Source organism: Haliotis asinina, chromosome 10, assembly GCF_037392515.1.
Source record: "Haliotis asinina isolate JCU_RB_2024 chromosome 10, JCU_Hal_asi_v2, whole genome shotgun sequence".
NCBI classification, from domain to species: Eukaryota; Metazoa; Mollusca; class Gastropoda; order Lepetellida; family Haliotidae; genus Haliotis; species Haliotis asinina.
The window spans coordinates 33,869,816-33,888,937 of record NC_090289.1 but is presented as its reverse complement, the minus strand read 5'-3'; the positions used below and the strand labels follow the sequence as shown (position 1 = coordinate 33,888,937).

Here is a 19,122-nt window from a genome sequence, read left to right as displayed (position 1 = left end):
CCAGAACTTTCTGGAGAATATGTAAACTCCCCACCACTTCTGACCACCAAAGTGTCAGAAGAGCTGTGCACCCGTCAGAAAGTTTGGGCATATTCTTGACCTGATCATGAAATCAGAAGACATCAACAAACGCATCGAGAACAGTTGGGAGTCGAACAATTTGGTAATGGAATGCAAATGGACTTTAAATTATGTGATTAAATGACAATTTCCATTGCAAGCCATGTTTCAGGGAGAAATTCTTACTGCATACGCCGGGAAAAAAGGTTAACCTGCATACGCCGTTAAAAAATGTTAATTTTTTCAAAGTTGTATGTTTCAGCTATGTGCAGGCTAAGTATGCTGTTACTGCTGCATGGTTTCAGTAAGATCATGTCTAGACAGAAAGAACACACAATACGGAGTGCTTCCATCAAAGTTTTAATAAAGGACATGGCACAAAACACAAATCACCTGTTTGGCCTCAATTACCCTGTTGCTAGTAAGAAGCAAACAATGACACAAAACGATTGATCAGTTGGGATCATATGATGAAGGATCCCCCACCAAATGAAACAGTTCGTTGAATGTGTTTTTCCTGCAAATGCTGTATCTGGCTGTCTCCAGACCATTCCCCACGGGGGAATCAACTTTCATCTGACCAATGTATTCTTCGTCTCAGATTCGCACAGTAAACGTATTTGATGCTTGGTGACCCCTCTAGAGTTGTACCTGGCTCTCCTTTGGCGATTCATGACTGTTCCCGTAGTCCCGACAAAATGGCAGCCAGTAGTGCCTCAGAACATTGTTTCTCCAGGCTTTTTGTCCATCACAATCTGAAGTCACAGTGGGTCGCCCAGAAGGTGGGCAATCGTTCGTTCACCTCATCGGTTTTCCTGTAGTTTCTAACCAACTGACTGACATCTGTACATGTAGTGGGTATACATATCCAGACCAATTGCTTTAAATAATACTCTGCTATCTCTGGCCATCTGACAATCGTATCACAGTCGCAGAAAACTGATTGCATTGTAACCCAAGCCAGTCAAGTACCGACAACTGCACATTTGTGAAAATCTGTGGGTTTGCCTCCGGACATGTTACAAAGATGTGGAGAGCTTTCCACCATGTACATGTGCAATAATTTCTTAAATGGTACCTTAATAGTTATCATAGGGGCCAATAAACAAAAACATTCAAAATAAAACACAAACTGTTTAATAAAAAAATGTTTTTTGATTGATAACGCTTTCACTAAGACACATGAGCGTGTTATTCTGGACATCCTCAACATGATCAATAACAGGCTATATACTAACAACACAACACACTCATAAGTAGAATATTATGCTCAGATCAACAAACATTATTTCTATTATTAACAAAACAAATTTTAAACATACTTAGTTAACTAATAACAAATATACTGACTTCCCTTCATGTCATGAATCTGTGACATGTCATATTTTTTTTAGGAAAGTATTCTCATATCTTCACACATTCCTCTCTGTGTGAAGCTCTAATCCCTTCATAGAATATCTAGTCAAACTCACAGTGAACCCTTACTGCCCAGTGTAAATGAAGGATGCACTGACTGTCCAGATCTCAACTCATTTGGTTTAATCTTGTTGACACATTTAGAAAACTCAGTTAAGAAATACAGCAATACAGCTCTATGGCGACAGTCTGTAAAAATATGAATCTGGGTCAGGCAATCCCATGATCAACATCATGTGCACAAATGTTCTTTTTGTTTTGCTATGAGTAGATATATTGTGCTCAGAAATGACCTGGCCCTGATTTCTTGAAACAAACTTAAGTTTTTACTCAAATTTGACATTTTGAAACTGCTTTATTTTTAACTCAAATGCATTTTTCAAAATAGAAAATGCTCAAACACCTTAAGCAATATATTCACAAAACTCAAATTGTCTACTGTTTTTGAGTTTAATATCAATTTCAGTACATTCTGGGAAATGTATTTTCTCAAATTTGGGTAAAAACTTGAACTTAAGTCAAAACTCAGACTTAAGTTTGTTTCGAGAAATTGGGGCCTGGATGGAAAATATTCACAATATTATTCATGGTCATTATTATTTACATTCGAAAATGTTTGTTTTTCAACTCACAGAAATAAGCTATCTTTTTCTGAAAGCTTGAATTATTCCTATGAGAATTTAAAAGAGTTCACAATGGTTAGCTGATCACAGCATTCAACTGACCTCATTCTGATGGGTCAGTTCTTCACACAAAGAAGTGCAGCAACAGAGTAAAGCAGGGCTTGATTTAAGATTTGAATTCAAGGTTAAACTTGCATCAGGTTGCACTAAACACACACAGGTTGCACCAAACAAAATCTGGTTACACCTTGATCAATAAATCCATCAACGTTGACAAATAATCAGGAATTCATCCAGTGATATATGCATCAATAACACAAGACTGCAGAGAGAGTGAGTGAGAACAGTTTTATGCCATTTTTAGCAATATTCCAGCAATACGACGGGCTTCACACATTGCACCCATGTGGGGAGTAGAACCCAGATCTTAAGTGTGGGTGCAAGTGAATCTTTAGCAATATTCCTGTAATATCATGGTGGTTGACACCAGAAATTGGCAAAATCAAATATTGAACCTGCATCTCTAGGGTGATGGACGAACACTTAAACCACTTGGCTACCCTACTGCATCTATGGCTGTACAATGTAATAGTAAAATGAGCATATAATTATGATGTACTCAAAGACTGAAAACATGACAAATTACACATTCTATAATGTTTAGCGCTATATTATGGTAAATAAAACGTCCAAAGGTAAGGTTTGTTTGGATACAGTTGACACACACTTACTTGAAACATTTTGACAGGCACATGGTACATGTAGACATAAAATATTAGACTGATTTATAAGTTTCACTTTATGTGTTATGCAAGTAAATCAAGCCCTGTTTTAAAGACATGAGACTGTTCATTTCACATTAACACAGTTTCAGAATGGAATGAACTGCTTTTACACTTTTAGTGTAGATGTCATCAATAACAAAAATCAAATTCATAAAAGACAACCATAACACTTGTATCGATGGCAACACCAACAACACAGACTTCTCAGTGGCCTTTTTCATTTGAAAGCTGAGAAAACACCCTCCTTTTTCAATAAATTTTCGAAAATATTGCAAAGTAGTAGAATACCCTGATTTCTACATTTTGGTCTCAGGCTTAACAAGATTTAAAATTGAAATACCTTTGCACTGATACATACACATTGTATGTGTATATAGTGTTATGAACATCACCATAACATACGGTACAAAAACAACATAACAGTTATGTGATTGTTTTACCCCAAAAATTTAGAAACCATAAGTAAGTTTAACACTATTGTCTTGAAATGAAATACATTAGTATATAAAAAGTAAAACATATATAAGCCTAGTATGATGAAATTAACAAATGTTGGATTGTCTTGAAGGAGGGCAAGGTGGGTGGGGGTGGGGACCTGGCAAGGTTGATGTGGGGGTGGGGATTGGGTGGAATTGATGTGTTGGTTTGGGATAGGGTGGAGTTAATTTAGGGGTGTGTATAGGGTTGGGTTGATGTGATCTGGGGTGGGTAAAGGGTTGGGTTGATGTGGGGGTGGGGAGTCAGAAAGCAGTCACCAAAACACATGCCAATATGGGACATGCTGCAATGTTGAATCTAAAATAAGAAATCATCTCTACCTGAATGTGGATCATCAGTCTGAAGGGAAACATGGTCAGTCTGAAGGGAAACATGGTGACAACCAGCTTTAGTTTCTACCAAGCGGTTTCTGGAGGTACTTAATGTAAATTTATTTAGACGGAAATTTGACATATATTATACATTGTATTTACAATTATTTTCTCTTAGTTGTTTAATACTAAAATGAAGAAATATGGTTTGACTGTTGTTGCTGATCACATGACTAAAACAAGAAGAAAATAAAAAAGGATATTACAGCACTAATACAAAACAACCTACACAACAATCAATCAAAAACGTGAAGATATACAAGAACACAGACATAGTATTAGGCCAAACCGAATGACCACTTGTACTAAGACAAAGTATGAATGGATATACTTCACACAGATTCCATTCACCAACAAAACCATGTTAGTACTACACATTTTCCAAATTATTCACATCATCTTGTCAATTAGATAAATGGCAAAAATTCCAAAGACACATCTTTGACCAAAACTTCAAACAATCACATAAAGTATAGAGCTTGTTATGGCAATAGAAAGAGTCTGTATACATGGACAAATATATGGACGGTAAAGAATGGACAAGTGTTCAAAGCTTTATTACTACTATCTTTCAGATAAACATGAAGGCATCTTGACCTTGTGCCCAAGTGTATCTATACATACTGACTACTATCTTACTAGTGCCAGTCACTGAAACTGTGTCTCATAAAGGCACCAGAAGCCTTGACCGATTCCACAAGCGAGTGAGTTTAATTTTAGGCAACACTCTATTCTAGTTATATGGAGACAATTTGTAAAAATATGAGTCTGGATCAGATAATCTGGTGATCAACAGCATCAGCATCTATGTATGCAGCTGAGTTACAATGGCACGTGTCAACCATTCAGCGAACTTGACCACCCAAATCCCATTAGTTGCCTCTAATGACAATGGTTTTCTGAAGAGCAATTATAACCCATATCCGATTCAACCAAGTAATCGTGGCACAAATGTCCTGTCAATGTTGGTAATTCCACATGGGTGTGTATCGCTCAGACCCTATCCTAATACCGTATACAGTCAAAGGAATCCACTCCAACATCAATCAAAGTTAGATTTCACCTTGTAAAATATTTTAAATTCCCCACTGAGGCCTAAAGATTGAAAGCTAGGTGATTTCCTACAAAATAAGCAATAATGGTCACAATCGATGCAAAAGGTGAGTTCCATGATTTTGGCGTGAAATTGAGTAGGTAGCTGTTTTGAATCAGTCAAGGCATATAACTTTTGAAATAATGATCCTATTGTGACCATTATTGCTCATTTTACGAGGGGATAACTAACTTGATTGAGGTTGGGGTGGTTTCATTGTTACATCCCTTTCCTTTTATATTGTACTCAGGTCGGTTCTATACACCCATATGTCTTCCTAACACTGTTTCTATGAGAAACACCTGTCTGTGGGTAATTCAATAGCAGGAACATGCCTGACTAAAAATATCATCATCACATAATTTGGTGAAAGGAAACTGGACAAACAAAACCTTTAAATGTCTTCTAAATTGCATGAAAATGACAGAATTAACACAGAAAAGAGAGCTTGCCATTTTCTATCTTTGGGATACATTTTAACAACATAATACATCTGAACAATATACATATTTCATCTCGAAGGAATGTCAACACCATGGGAAAAGAGAGACTGAATACCTTTCAACACTGCTTTTAGTCGAGCAACAAAATGGTTGCAGAAATGAGAATTGAAGTTCGCACAATATATACATGTGAGGAATTAAACACTTAGGTGTGATGAGGAATGCTTTAACCACTATGCTACCTCACCACCCCACAATGATAAGATATAAACTTAATGTAAACAACAGGGGAGTTAACACAGAATCAAGCTCATAAATTGCCAAACTGGAACAAAAAAAAAACAACACTTTTGAACAGTAAAGGCTTTACGAAAGATATGAAACTTTAAATGAGCTCATGGGCAGTAATTTTATTGATTTGCAAACCAAATCTATCACAGGTTAGATATTCAGAATAAAATGAGGATTCTTAAAACAAAGAAAAATACATTTTCCATATGACTTTGTACAAACAAAGTCTTGACCCATTTTTTTTACAATCAAAACCAAAACATTGTTTGGTACATTGTTAAATTTAAGAATCATCTGAATAATACTTTTCACTCTGGATAGTTTGCTGCTATGATGGGCTGGTAAAGATCTACTGCAGTTGGACGGAACAGTATCATTTTAATAAGACAAGGAAAAATAACATATCGCCATCTCATTCTCAAAAACTGCTCACCAAAAATATACCTTTAATAAATAAATATGTGTAGTTTCAGACATTTCACTGCCATACTTAATCCTGAAAAAATCACATTAAACATTCATATGCTCAATCCATTTCTACAGTTATTCCACAACCAAACAATCTGTTCCAAGAATGAAATGAGGTGAATTGTTTTGATATATCCGTTGTTTGCTAGTAATCCGTTTCCTCAGTCGTTGGCGGGAGGTATCTCCTTATCGTCTACAAACAGCTGGTGTACCAGACCACTTCGCCGCTTGCCGCTGCTGCAGATTTTGATATAGGCAGCATGGGCACCAATCGCAAAGTGGGTCTCAGTTCCATCATCAACAAACTCGGCCTGGAAGATTTGGGTTCTCGTTACTTCCCAATCTCATAATAAATAGATCTTAGTTCTCTCTGCTGTCAGATCTTAGGTTTAATTAACTTGAGTTTAAGTTAGATCTTAACAAGCTTAGGATGTCCCATAACGGGATATATCAGGAGGACCTTCTGCAAAATTTTATCATCCGATAAAAAGAATAACAGGAAGTCCACATAAGCCAATCAGAGAGAAGTTAACTTGAGATTTACATCACAAGATTTAAACTGGTGACACTCATTCCAGACCATATTTTGAAAGATACTCATTGATAATTTGGAAAGTGTACACAAGCACATTCTTGAATGTATAATGGATGTCCAATAATGTATGGCAGTACTTTCTGTAGATTATGTCGTTAAGACTATAATGTTAGTCAGAACTAAGATATGGTCAGAACACATCTTGACAGGAGAAACCCATGATCACACTCCTCCAACAGCTGATGCTGGAGCAAGTCAGCTCACATCTATGCAGGCCATTGATAAATGGATGAATTTAAATATACTCAGAGAAACACATGAAGGAAAGAACACAGTGTTCGTTTAATATTTTGAAGATTTTATCACCAGTTTTGAATAGTGCTGTGGGAGGAATTCAGAGACTAAATAGAGAAACACTGCCCAAAACTGGTGTTACCTTATTTGTTTTGCTCAGTTTATGAACTCTACTTACAGCAGTGTTTACTTTCTCTCCATTCACCCATACATCCACCGTGTCCTTCTCTGGAACATAAGATTCAACTGGTTAAAAAAATATAGGATTTACCCTGGTTATAAGAAAACTTCTGCAGCAAGTCTGCCATTGTAATGTAATGTTAAATATTTCCTAATCTAAGCAAAAATGAACTGAAATAGTAAACATCCCAATTCTGAAACAAAACAATAGTCAGTCTCTGAATTTTTCAGAAGTCCAGACACTGTACCATATTAAACTGAGGCATGATGTTTCTGTGGGCAGGTACTTGCTGTGCACTCACACAGATATGTATACACACATGCCAGAAAACATAAGAGCAATAACCTTGACCCCTATTCACCTGGAACAGTGATGTCATCCTACCCATGGTGAACATGCAAGTGATATCACCTTGACCCCAGTTCACCTTGAACTGAACAGTAGGGTGTCATCTTACCACTGGTGAATACACCAGTGCAATCACCTTGACCCCAATTCACCTTGAAGAGAATAGTATGATGTCATCTTACCCATGGTGACCCTTATTGGGTTTTCGCCTATATGGAGGATCCAGGACTGGGTGATCTTGCGCTGGTTCTCACAGAACTTCTGCAAACTTTTGCCATTAACTTGCAATGTGTACTCATAGGCAAATCCACTGACTGCCTCGATGGTTATCTCACAATTGGCCTTGCCCACCTTGAATGCCTCCTTGCCGACCAATTTGAACATCCAGTCTTCTCGATGTATTTCCTAGAATTCAAAAGACAAGTCAGATTGATGTAGTATATGGTGAACATGAAGCCATGTCAAACAAACCTTCTAATACTCACTGGAAGACAGTATAGACATTAGATCTACATTACACATATTACATTACATGGTTTTTGCCAGAAGGGATCTCATATCCTATTAGATGGCAAAGTCAAACAGCTTAATACTTGTGTACTCTAGTCATAATACCTCGATATGTGGCAATATATGGTCACAAGCAGGTCAGGGACATGTATAGGTCTGTCATACAGGGGCTTCTTTCATTGTCACACAGTGTAGAGTTTTTATGTATTCATGTGTGATATGGGGTAGTGTGTGAATTTAGTCACAGGTCCCAAATCTGGTCCATTATAAATTCTTTCGGTCATGCAAGCTTTGCTGGAAACAGCCCATACTTTATCACTGAGTTTTGATGAAAATGATTAAGATGCATGTAATATTTGTGATGAGAACTTAACAAAAATAAAAAAACTACCTCACCTTTCCATCAACTCGGATGACTCTCTTGCCTGTTGTTGTTCCATGTTCAAATTCTATCGTGTGCACCCCATCACTTAGAGCAACCTCCCAAGTGGCCACGAGGTCACTTGACATGTTCCTGTTTAATTTTAAAAGGAAATAGCAATGACAACAACAACAACAACAACAACAACAACAACAACAACAACGGGTTTGTGAAGCCTTTAACTCCATCTGCAAAGTATGCTGGAAAGGCTGAAATATCATTACAGTCAGTGGATTAATATGAACTTTAACTTTCATTTCTACTCCCCTGGAAGAGGACATCCAAGTTTGTACCCCCATTCTATAGTCTTCAAAATAAGTAGGGAATCATAAAACAAAAATGTTCTAAATGCTACAACTAAGTAGAACAACACAGATACACAATGTATGCTGACGAGAAACATTCTATGCAAGAACTTCATCTGCAAAACATAACCATGTTCACATTACTATACAGCATGACCTCATAAGGTTTGAGCTTCAAAATGTTCATCAGCATCAGTGACTTGAATTGAACTTTAATGACATTTTTCAAATGTTTTACACTTTCAAGATTGATGTCAGTATTCAACACATTTGATTTCTTAGTTAAATCTCCCCATGTCTACTCAAATATTTTACCACAACACCACAATGTTGTTTTATTTGCATGCTTTTCCTGCATGGTCCTCTTTCAAGCTGAAATGTGTATGTCTGGATCAAAACCATTAAATTTCAGTAAATTTAAAATGTAATACATCCACATGTCTGTGGAAATGATTACTATGTACACAGTTCGTTTAAATCAATAAAGCTACATTATAAGGTGTCCTTTTGTGTTTACACTTGAGACTAACTTATGAAGTTAAAAAATTGAAACTGATATCACAAAGGTTACCATTTGCACACGACTCAATCTAATTCCACTGGTGTTATGCTTTGTGTTTTGCTACTTAACAGTGTGTCGTGATGGCTTTCATGTACAGGCCTGTGAATACCATATAATACCTGTATTCTGATCTCCAGTTATCTTCAGTCTGTGTGGATTGTTTTAACATGTATAAAGTGTCTTACCATGAGAAGTGCCCACTGATTAAGACTTTGTTTGCTTCAGTCGAATATACTGTTGTAAGATCTGGTGAAATTGTGATCCAGTTTCAACTTAGAAATATTTAGCCAGTTTAACCACTTGTTACAAGATTTGAGGTTGAAACCACTTGAACTTCATAGTATGTTGTATTTTAGAACTAAAAATAGCACTGACAATTACAGCACAGTGCTATCTGTCGAGGGATACAGTAGAGCGGTGTTCAGCCTAATTCCTACAGGTTTCATCACACCTAACAATAATTAATACACAAAATGAACTATTCAATATGTATGATTATCACGTGTGAAGACAAGTTAATCGTGCTTAGTAAACCTGTTTCAAGCAAATATTTGAGGTGATCTAATCAGATCTAATCAGATTTTGAGCTCTTGTCGGCTCTGCCGAACAGTGACGTTGGGCTATTCCGAACAATGGCGTCAGGCTATTCCAAACTATGACGTCCGGCTATTCTGAACACTTGTGTCGGGCTATTCCGGGTTATTCGTTGGACTGATGTCCTCCATGACGAGTGTCTAAGTTTAAGTGCAGTCATTTTGTTCCTATTATGCACTCTGATCTCCATGTTTTCACTAAAATTTGTATAATTTAGTCTGTTCCAATGTATAGCTGGAATAATGTTGAGTGCGGCATTGAACATCAAACCAACCAACCAATAATTGAAACATGCAGCTAGGTCCTCCGCGATTTTTTTCGCTCTATGGGTGAAAGGAATTCATGTAAATTTGCTTGCAGTTTCAGAAAGAGTTTGTTCCAAATTAACGTTTTTATACTGTAATTTTTGGAAAAATGAAAAAAAGATGACATGCTTTTTATAGTGGTGTGGTCCTTCCTTAACATTCCAAAGTGTCTAAGAATCACTCAGTATGCTGATCTACCAGGTACAAGTCCAATAACAGTATAGTTCCATAGTGTAACTATAACTCATATAGTATGTACATTATCGTGCATTAGAACAAACATATTGTTGCAAATAAGGTCAAATACATTATGGTTTGATGTGTTATCTCAACATCCAGTTAATGATGATAGCATGCTCCCGTAACCATGCAGTACAACAAGTACTGCCATGGACGCATCACATGAAATCATTTATGCCGGTATATTTATGCAATTTACTCATATGAGTCAAACACACTTCACGTGTTACAAAAGGTACTTGTCAGGTGTGGTGCTGAGCAACTACATACCAGATAACAACTGTTTCATATGCGTACAGAGGAGGAGTTTGCTTGTTTCGTATGGAACGAAGTTGTCATGAATGATTCTTCAGATGACAGTGCTATCTACACCTTTGAAAGACACAGGTTAGAGCCACCCAAACCAAAGTTACGGCACGACGCTTACGGTCTTACGGACGCTTATGGTCTTGGGACTTTCGGTTATTGACAAATACAAAAATCCTTTCAGTATTGATCTTAACCACCTGACTGAAAAATACCAAAACGCTACACATACTAGCATGTGAGAGAGCAATATGAAAGAACTACAAACTCTAAATCAGACCATATCAAGTGCTTACAGTTAGTTAGTTAGTTAGTTAAGCCAGGTAAATCATATCTGATTCAATTTACGTATAATTTAATCATGTCAGTTAAATAATTTGATAAACACTAGGCCCAAACGTAGAAGAAATATTTGTTCATTTTTGCTCAAAATGAAAATTTGAAGGTAAGCATTCACTATTCGAAACATCAGCAGAAGAAAAGATTCAGAAAGAAAGTCCACGAAGAAGAGTGTTGTGTTAATTTTGAACACTATCACTTGATTGATGTTTTGTTGAAAATGCATTTCTTATATTCACTTGAAAATCATGTAACTGCCAGGCATCAAACAGGTATTCCTGAACATTGTCTCTGCACAAATGTGTTCCAGTGTGTGCCTATTTAACAGGTTTTTCAAATGTAGATCACTTATAGTATCTTTATTTAATGATCTTTATTTTTATTGAGTTGATATATTTCTGGTCGCTTTCTTATTGAAAGATTATTTCATGAAATGTATATTATGGAGAAAAATGAACTGTTCTGAATGCAAAGCTACTTAGTCACATATGGGCATTAATTCAGTCAGCGTCAGTGACATTTTCTGTTATTTCATGTCTGAATGCAAAAAGAAACATGGGGCATGCAAAAAGAAACATGGGGAATATCTCAAATGTTTATTGACATGCCTCAACAAACATGTTCCTGATGTAAAAGTAAGTTGTTCCACGAAGTAATGCTTGGAGTTAATGACTGATTTGGCTTGGGAGAATGCAATAGCTTGTACAGTAAATCTGATTCCTTTATGAAACAATCATGTTTTTTTCAGCAGGGTACAGGACAAGTTAAATTGTAACACCTACCACTAGAGAATGGAAACTTGCATAATTATCTTGTTTTGTGTTTGTCTTGACACTTTAAGAAGCAGATGGAGTAATTAATGCCGTTTGTTTTAGTATAGGTCATAGGCATAAAGTAGAGTAGGGAAAATTGCTGAGGTCAATGGTGCTTGTTCGGTAAAGGACGACAGGGCTGCACATTGATGGCTTAGTGTTGATCGGACGGCACAGTCCATATATGGCTAACAAAGCTTTTTATTATGGTTTGGAACTGCATAATGCACTTAAACAATAGACATATTGGTATATTTAAAATGGGGTATCCCAGTACTGACCAAGACTTGTTTTCTTAGCCATCTCATCGATGATACACACACAAGGTTTAAGTATGTGATGCCAGTTTCTTGTCTTCTCGTCAGTTTTCTTCTCTGCGTCTTTTGAAATATATTTAAGGAACAGACAATCGTTTTTCCAGTAGAGGAAGTTTCCGTTTCATGGTATGCGCATAAAACTTGCTGTAGCGACCGGCAAATTGAGTAAACAATACAGAAATGGAATTTTGTTTGGTAATAGCTGCATATTCGGTAATATCCCAGTGTTTGGGGTTTTCCACGATATAAGACAAAAACGTAATTCTTATCTTTAATATCATTTTAAGTTTTGATTTTGCTAACCTACAGTGATAAAGGTATATTCATCTATTTCACAAAAAATGTGTCACGTGTTTCCAACAAAAACAGCATTGATGACATCGTAGCCACTTGTCACATCCACGTATTTTGTCTGTGTTTTCGACAATGAGCCATACCTTTCTCTCCACACTGCGAGAGTGTTTTGATCACGTGGTTTCCTGTTTCATACATAACCTGTCACTAGCAGACGACTGATCTTGTTGAATTGTGCTGGCTATTTTTTGTTATACAGCCAATTGATTTTGCATCTGAAGTCGTATTAACGATCGAGGGTAAATAATATTGATGTTTATTTGCTCTTTACATAACTTAATTTCTTGATTTCAATTGTCAATAAAACGTCTCACGACAGGATCTGGTCATCCGCCCTACCGATGAAACTTTGTGCACTCCGATCGCGCACGTACTTCCTCGATATAGCGCTAGCAATGCAATCGTCGAAATTTGGGATACCACCGCTCTACTCATATTATCAATACAACTGTCGTGTTGCAGGCAATTAAATTAATGCTTTTCATCTTCAATCTACTTCATCGTGATGCAGATCGAACCTCAGGGTAGTTCATGTCGACTGGTCAACTTTTTTTTATCCTATTGTCGATATAATATTGATTGGCATACAACACTGAATAATAAGCATATAGTTCATATAGTTTACAATATAGACTTCTATTGTGAGTAGATTTAGACATCAGGGAGAAGACATTATTTGATATATGCGTAAATTTTGAAAATCAGAACTAGAAACGATCACAGTCAGAAATACAAATTTGCACTTACTCAGTCTTCGCTTCTTGCTGCTCGGCAACAGACCAAAATGTACACACTTCCGGGTAGATCCGCAGCAAAGATTTTTAGCTTGACCCTGGGAATTGGGAGCCTGCACGCTATTTTGCAGATGGCATCAGCTGATCGTAATCACATTTCTATTTTCAGAATATTTTCTAAAGATGTCCTATACCTTAACGATAGAGTTACTGTACCTGTTCCCGAGTGCGCACCTGTCAAACAACAAACATGGCGTCTTTCGGCAAACAACGCCGTTGGATTGTAAGTTATATTTTGTTATTTCAAACCATTTTTTATGCACTACGAAGACGTCTAATTACCCAAACCTATTTTCTTATCAGTCACTAAGATAGAGCGTAGATTTGACTGTCAGTTTGCCATCCCATTGTTCTGGCGGTAAATTTGAATGTGACAGACTTGTCAAAACATGTTAAGAATTGTGTTACAATATATTTCGAACGGTGTTGAGAGATTTGGAGAGATAGTTGTGTTATGAATGAAATCTATAGGCCGATACGTGTTATGAATACAACGATTGCATCTAGAGAAAATGAAAATAATCATGGCATGTTATCAAATATTTGATTCAGGGATTTACCTGAGTCCTGTATTTGAGGGTCCCTGGGACCTATACTCTTAATTTTCAGGGGTCCTGGGTGACAAATTGGGGGCCCCAGACACTTAAAAATTACTATTAATACAGTTATTGCATTGTGTATCATGACCATCACATGAATTATTACCGTATTTAAATTGCAAATGATACCATTATCCGACTTGCAGCAAACTCAGTGATAACGTACTGTTGCTTGAATGGAATTTTCGCCAAAAGTATTTATACTTTTTCTGCATCCCTATGGATGTGCTAATAAATTTTGTGGCGTCCATTGTCATTTTTATACGTTTAGGATGCAGGAATTAGTATCCTGTAAATCCCTGTTCATATGTCAGTACGCATTTTGCCATGAGTCATTTCCTAGCATTTCACCAACAAGTATAGTTAAAACAGTACAAGTTGAATTGAGGTAAAATTTGTTGTACCATACTGTGTCATCGCTCTGTTTAGTCCACTTACACTTGTGTAAAGAAGGCAACAATGCCATTTTTCATGCATGAATACCCCTTTCCAATCAAACATCCCTTCACCATGTGTTCACTGTCCTTTTGGTTGTGTGGTGCAACCTTTTACAGGTGCCATCACACCCCTGTCCAAGCAAACAGTCCTTCGCCATGTGTTCACTGTCCTTTTGGTTGTGTGGTGCAACCTTTTACAGGTGCCATCACACCCCTGTCCAAGCAAACAGTCCTTCACTGTTCTCAGGGTTGGGCAGTCAATTTTCCAGGTGCAAACTGACCATGCAGTAGAATCCTTTTTGATCAGATAGTTCTTTGTCTTTAGGGTTAGACAATGTATATAGACACTACTTGCACCCCTTGAGGATCCTTAGGGATGGTCACCTCTTTACATTCCTTAGGGATTGTGAGCTAGGATATATAAGAATGGGGTTGGTCATCATTGTCATCATTTACCAAAATTTCATTGCAAAGTGACATGACAACTTACCATCAGTATCACACTCACAGAACAACAGCTATCTACTGATTCTGTTTGAAAGAAACTTAATATTTAACAAGTTGATGGAACTTTATTTTCCATCTTGATAATCTTATCAGTGGGTTTCACTGTCTGTCACAGTGCACAACAAGGCATGTCACATTTATGTGATCTTTAGGAACTGTAACTGTGTTGTTTATCACTAGAATAGATGCTAATAGTAATCACTAATAGTGTAACTTATGTATACAGATTTTACGTGAGCGTTGTTGTTTTATTTTCCAAATGATCTTATCTTGTAAATGTTCAAAAGAAAAAGAAAACACATTCTTTTACCTCATGTTGACAATTTATTCTTGTATAAACCAAACAATACTATATAATATTGTCACATGGTGTATAGTTTAATGGAAAGCAGATAATGTTACCTGAGAATATCAGGGAAACTGTGCAATTTCATTGATAGTTCTAGAGGCCCACAGTTATGTCTTGAATCATTTTATTGCAATACATATACTGAACATATACTGGACGTACCAAATCTGTGTTTTTTTAGACAAGCCTAAACATTTCAGCAGAAACAAACAATTTCTTCGCAGCACTGTGCATCATGTCTGTGTGTAGGATGCTCTTGTATGGAAAAGTAATCATCATCATCATCATCATCATCATCATCATCATCATCATACATCAAAGTTGTTATTGAACCTGTTGATCAGATTATCTGTTTCAGTTATGACACATTTAGTATATATTTATATCATTTTGAATTATTTAACATTCAGAGTCATCAAATGACTAACCCAGGTGTTGATGTGGAAGACGATATGGATAGTCCTGGCTATGAGGTGAGCATCATGAAAGACAACATGTTCCTGTTATTTCACGAGAGACCAAATGTTTCTTACACTCTTGATCATGTTGATTGTCACTATAATGTCAGTCTCAAAAACGTCACATAAGCAGATAAATGTGATGTATGCTTGAATAATTAGGTATGTCATTAATTATAAATTCAGTATATGTGATATATCACCTTTATAGTATCAAATATATTGATATGAATTAATAATAAAATGACTTTTCTGTATGTCACTATGTGTTTTCCATAGATCTGCAATCATAACGTTTTGGACTTAATATGAAATAGGATGATCCATGAAAAGTTTAGATTTTTAGACATTCAACAATTTTCACTTAAGTCAAGTTTTCAAATTTTGAATCAGTATTGTCCAAATTGTAGTGTTCAGTGTAGCAGTTGTGAGGAAAACTTGTGATGTAAAGCTTAAGGAAATTGTCTTCTGCTTGGCTACTGTGAACTTCTTGTTAGCCATTTCACTGGTCAGTCAGAGTTTTTCTTCAGATGTTTGTTTGATGTAGCGACAACCAAGATATGATTTTACTGACATTTATGATGAAAGAGAATTGTTATTTTCACAGGGTGAAATGAAAGCATGGTCTAGTGTGAATCACCTGTTGCGGAGTAATGGTTATGCGAAAGTTAAACTTCTGCATCCAGCAGATGTGTCTCTTGCAACAGGTAATTTATAATGTTACAGTAATAACCTATCTACTCCGACAAGGGTCTGTCAACAGAAAAAAATCTTGCAACCACTGTATGTTTACTTGATTCTTCATATAAATGGTTTAACAATCCAGCCATCTTCATGATCATTGGGCGTCTCAGACATGGTAATCAAAGATGAATCATGCATCTGAAGAAAGTTGTTTTTCCACTATCTACATGATCAAGAGATAACTTCTCTGACATTTACAGAAAGTGGTCAGTGGCAGGGACTTTTAAAGTTTAAGTGGGGTCACTTGCCAGTGCCACACCTTAGGTATGCCCCAGTCCACTGGAGTTGAACAGTGAAATATATCAGTGATTTCATACAGTCGGTTTGATTTCATTTCAGACTGATGAATTGCTCACTAACACAAAATCTAATACATGCAAATGATCATTATTTTTTGTTTCATTAAGGTGTGCAAATTGCACATGTGAAACTGAAATTTCACTACACACATTTGTTGATTACCTTAATGTCTTACCAACAAGTGATCCCCCTTGTAAGAAATAGCTAAAAGTTACAACAAAATACTGATTGTTAATTGTTCGTTAAACAACTTTTTTATTCGTGTGTCCCGAGATATAAAGTTCCAACACTAATCAGCAGAATTGGTCTGTCAATTTCATGGGACTGTGTAAAATTGTTGCAATTTTTAGATTTGAAATCATCGTTCTAAAATGAAATCAAACAGACTATAACAACCTGTCAAATTTTAGTACCATTAATTATACTGTTGTTGTTCTTTCAGATAATGTTGTCTGTATTGATCTTGCAACTAGTGAATCATTGAGAGATACTTTGACAACTCTTCTGGGGTATGTGCCATATTTAGCTAATTTTAGGAAGTTATCAGTCATGGGTTGGATGAATTATGAAAGAAAGCATAAAACTTTTCATTGTAGACTTCCAGTAGGTCACATGTAAGTAATTCAAGGAGTTACCATGTTTACCATCATGTACTTCCGTGTTGTATTTTTGCATTTTGATTCCACATCAATTCATAGCAGGAACACTGCACCATTTTACTTTGGTAATTGTGATAAAGAACAGGAAGTGAAAAGTCTGTTGATAGGATTCCTTGTTTTACAGATCCATATTGAACCTCACACTGACAGAAATATTGATAAATGTCCGTAATACACTTTCAACAAGTTCAGCGAAGTGAATATTGTTGTGTTCCTCACTCACTTGTTTTTCTTGCTATTTTGAAATGCTTGAAACATGGGTTATATGACTTATTTCCTTTAACATATTTAACTGACTAAATTTTGTGGGCTTTTCCAATAAAATGGTGAATGTGCTCTAGAAATATGTCTCTCAATTTTGAATGATATGATTAGTAGAAGGCTTGATTTCCTAAGCAGTACAGAAGATATTATGTGCAGCTTATAACTATCTTTATGATGTTGACAACTGTATGTTCTGGATGTCAGTGACCAACCAGAGCAGCAGAGCTCCTTGATGGAGAAGTATCAGAATAAGGTGAAGGACCTCAAGGTCATGCTGGAGTGTTCAAGGGCCCGAGTGCAGGTATGACGTTCACCTTAAATCAGACACACAGACAAAGCACCTGTGCCTAACGCAACAAATTCCTGTGCATTTTTTGTTTGATTCACTGTTAGTGGTTTCTGAAATTCATTGATTTCAACAAATTTGTTGCTCATGCATAAAAATACTTATACTTCAAACAAAATCAGTGTTCTCCATAGTTGTCTGTTCATTATACAGAATTTATTCCTCACATTTATAAGTGAGCAGGGTTGCATTTAAAAACTAATTTCTAATTTCACTAGTCCTTTGAATTCATCTGATCCAGAGCTGCTATCTTATGATTACATGATAGTCCACATTGGAAGACTATCACTCGAGGATGGAGCCTTGTTGGTCAGTTTGATTAATCACAGTGTTTGAAGTTAGCCTAAGCCCCAGGCAGACACTTCAAAATGTTAACAGTGCTTAAGGATTCAACGAGACCAGATCTGGTGCATTTATCCAGATGAATGGAACATGTAAAATTTTTACCAGACCATCAGGCTGGTTATCAGTAAATTTAAACCATCCATCAGAAATCTATACCTGTTACAGGCTGTCGGACCCGTCTTATTTCATACACTATTAATCATTGTGAATGTTAACTATGAACCTTGCATAAAAATGACAACTGTAAAGATGCAGTTTGCTGTTTTTGAAAATGTGGAAGTTTAAGATTAGTTAGTGAAGTGTTGTGTATGACTGATAGGAACTGGAGCAAGAGGCACAAAGTAGGTTGTCCTACTACAAAGATGAAGGAGACATGCTGCGGAACACCAAGAATGTTATCGTGTCCAAACAGCGTCAGCTGGAACAGCAGTGCAAGGAACAGGAGCTGGAGATTGACATGCTCAGGAGGAAACTGAAGAGGATGGTTGATGAAGTGAGTGGGAAGATGGATGGGTGACGTCTCAAGACCCATGTCCAGTGACTCCATCAGACTTTAAAGTTGCTGCTTCACAGTATAACACTAATTAACAGGTTGCATCCCAAATGGGCACTTTTGAGCTTCTAAATATTGCCAGTAGTTTTAACATGGTGACCTCAGTTTGCAGCACTACTGAGGCAGGGGTTGGAGTTATTTCACCTCTTTTGTCATGAGGACAAGGTGTTTCACCTTATGAGCCATGAGCTTAATGATGTCAAGGAATTGTGATCTCAAGTAATTGTTGCAGTTGATGACTAGGGCATTGTTCAGAATCTATTTCCAAAACAATATCTCCAAAAGGTATTGTTATG

General features: G+C 36.6%; 2 protein-coding genes across 2 annotated transcripts in view; one reads left to right on the top strand and one right to left on the bottom strand.

Annotated features, from left to right (window-relative positions):
- Positions 1 to 5,703: 5,703 nt before the first annotated feature.
- LOC137299043 (fas apoptotic inhibitory molecule 1-like) lies at positions 5,704 to 13,266 on the bottom strand. The gene is made up of 5 exons (XM_067831518.1): positions 13,219 to 13,266; positions 8,313 to 8,430; positions 7,589 to 7,811; positions 7,056 to 7,105; positions 5,704 to 6,359 (listed from the first exon to the last, which is right to left on the bottom strand). Exons 2-5 carry the CDS (start codon positions 8,424 to 8,426, stop codon positions 6,210 to 6,212), a joined length of 537 nt encoding a protein of 178 aa, XP_067687619.1. The 5' UTR covers positions 8,427 to 8,430; positions 13,219 to 13,266; the 3' UTR covers positions 5,704 to 6,209.
- A 174-nt stretch (positions 13,267 to 13,440) lies between these two features.
- LOC137298085 (centrosomal protein of 70 kDa-like) overlaps positions 13,441 to 19,122 on the top strand; it is a 29,434-nt gene continuing 23,752 nt past the window's right edge. Inside the window, exons 1-6 of the mRNA XM_067830159.1 lie at positions 13,441 to 13,488; positions 15,568 to 15,630; positions 16,223 to 16,322; positions 17,102 to 17,168; positions 17,787 to 17,883; positions 18,593 to 18,766. Of these exons, the coding sequence (XP_067686260.1) occupies positions 13,456 to 13,488; positions 15,568 to 15,630; positions 16,223 to 16,322; positions 17,102 to 17,168; positions 17,787 to 17,883; positions 18,593 to 18,766 (534 nt within the window). The 5' untranslated portion in view covers positions 13,441 to 13,455. The remainder of the gene's footprint in view (positions 13,489 to 15,567; positions 15,631 to 16,222; positions 16,323 to 17,101; positions 17,169 to 17,786; positions 17,884 to 18,592; positions 18,767 to 19,122) is intronic.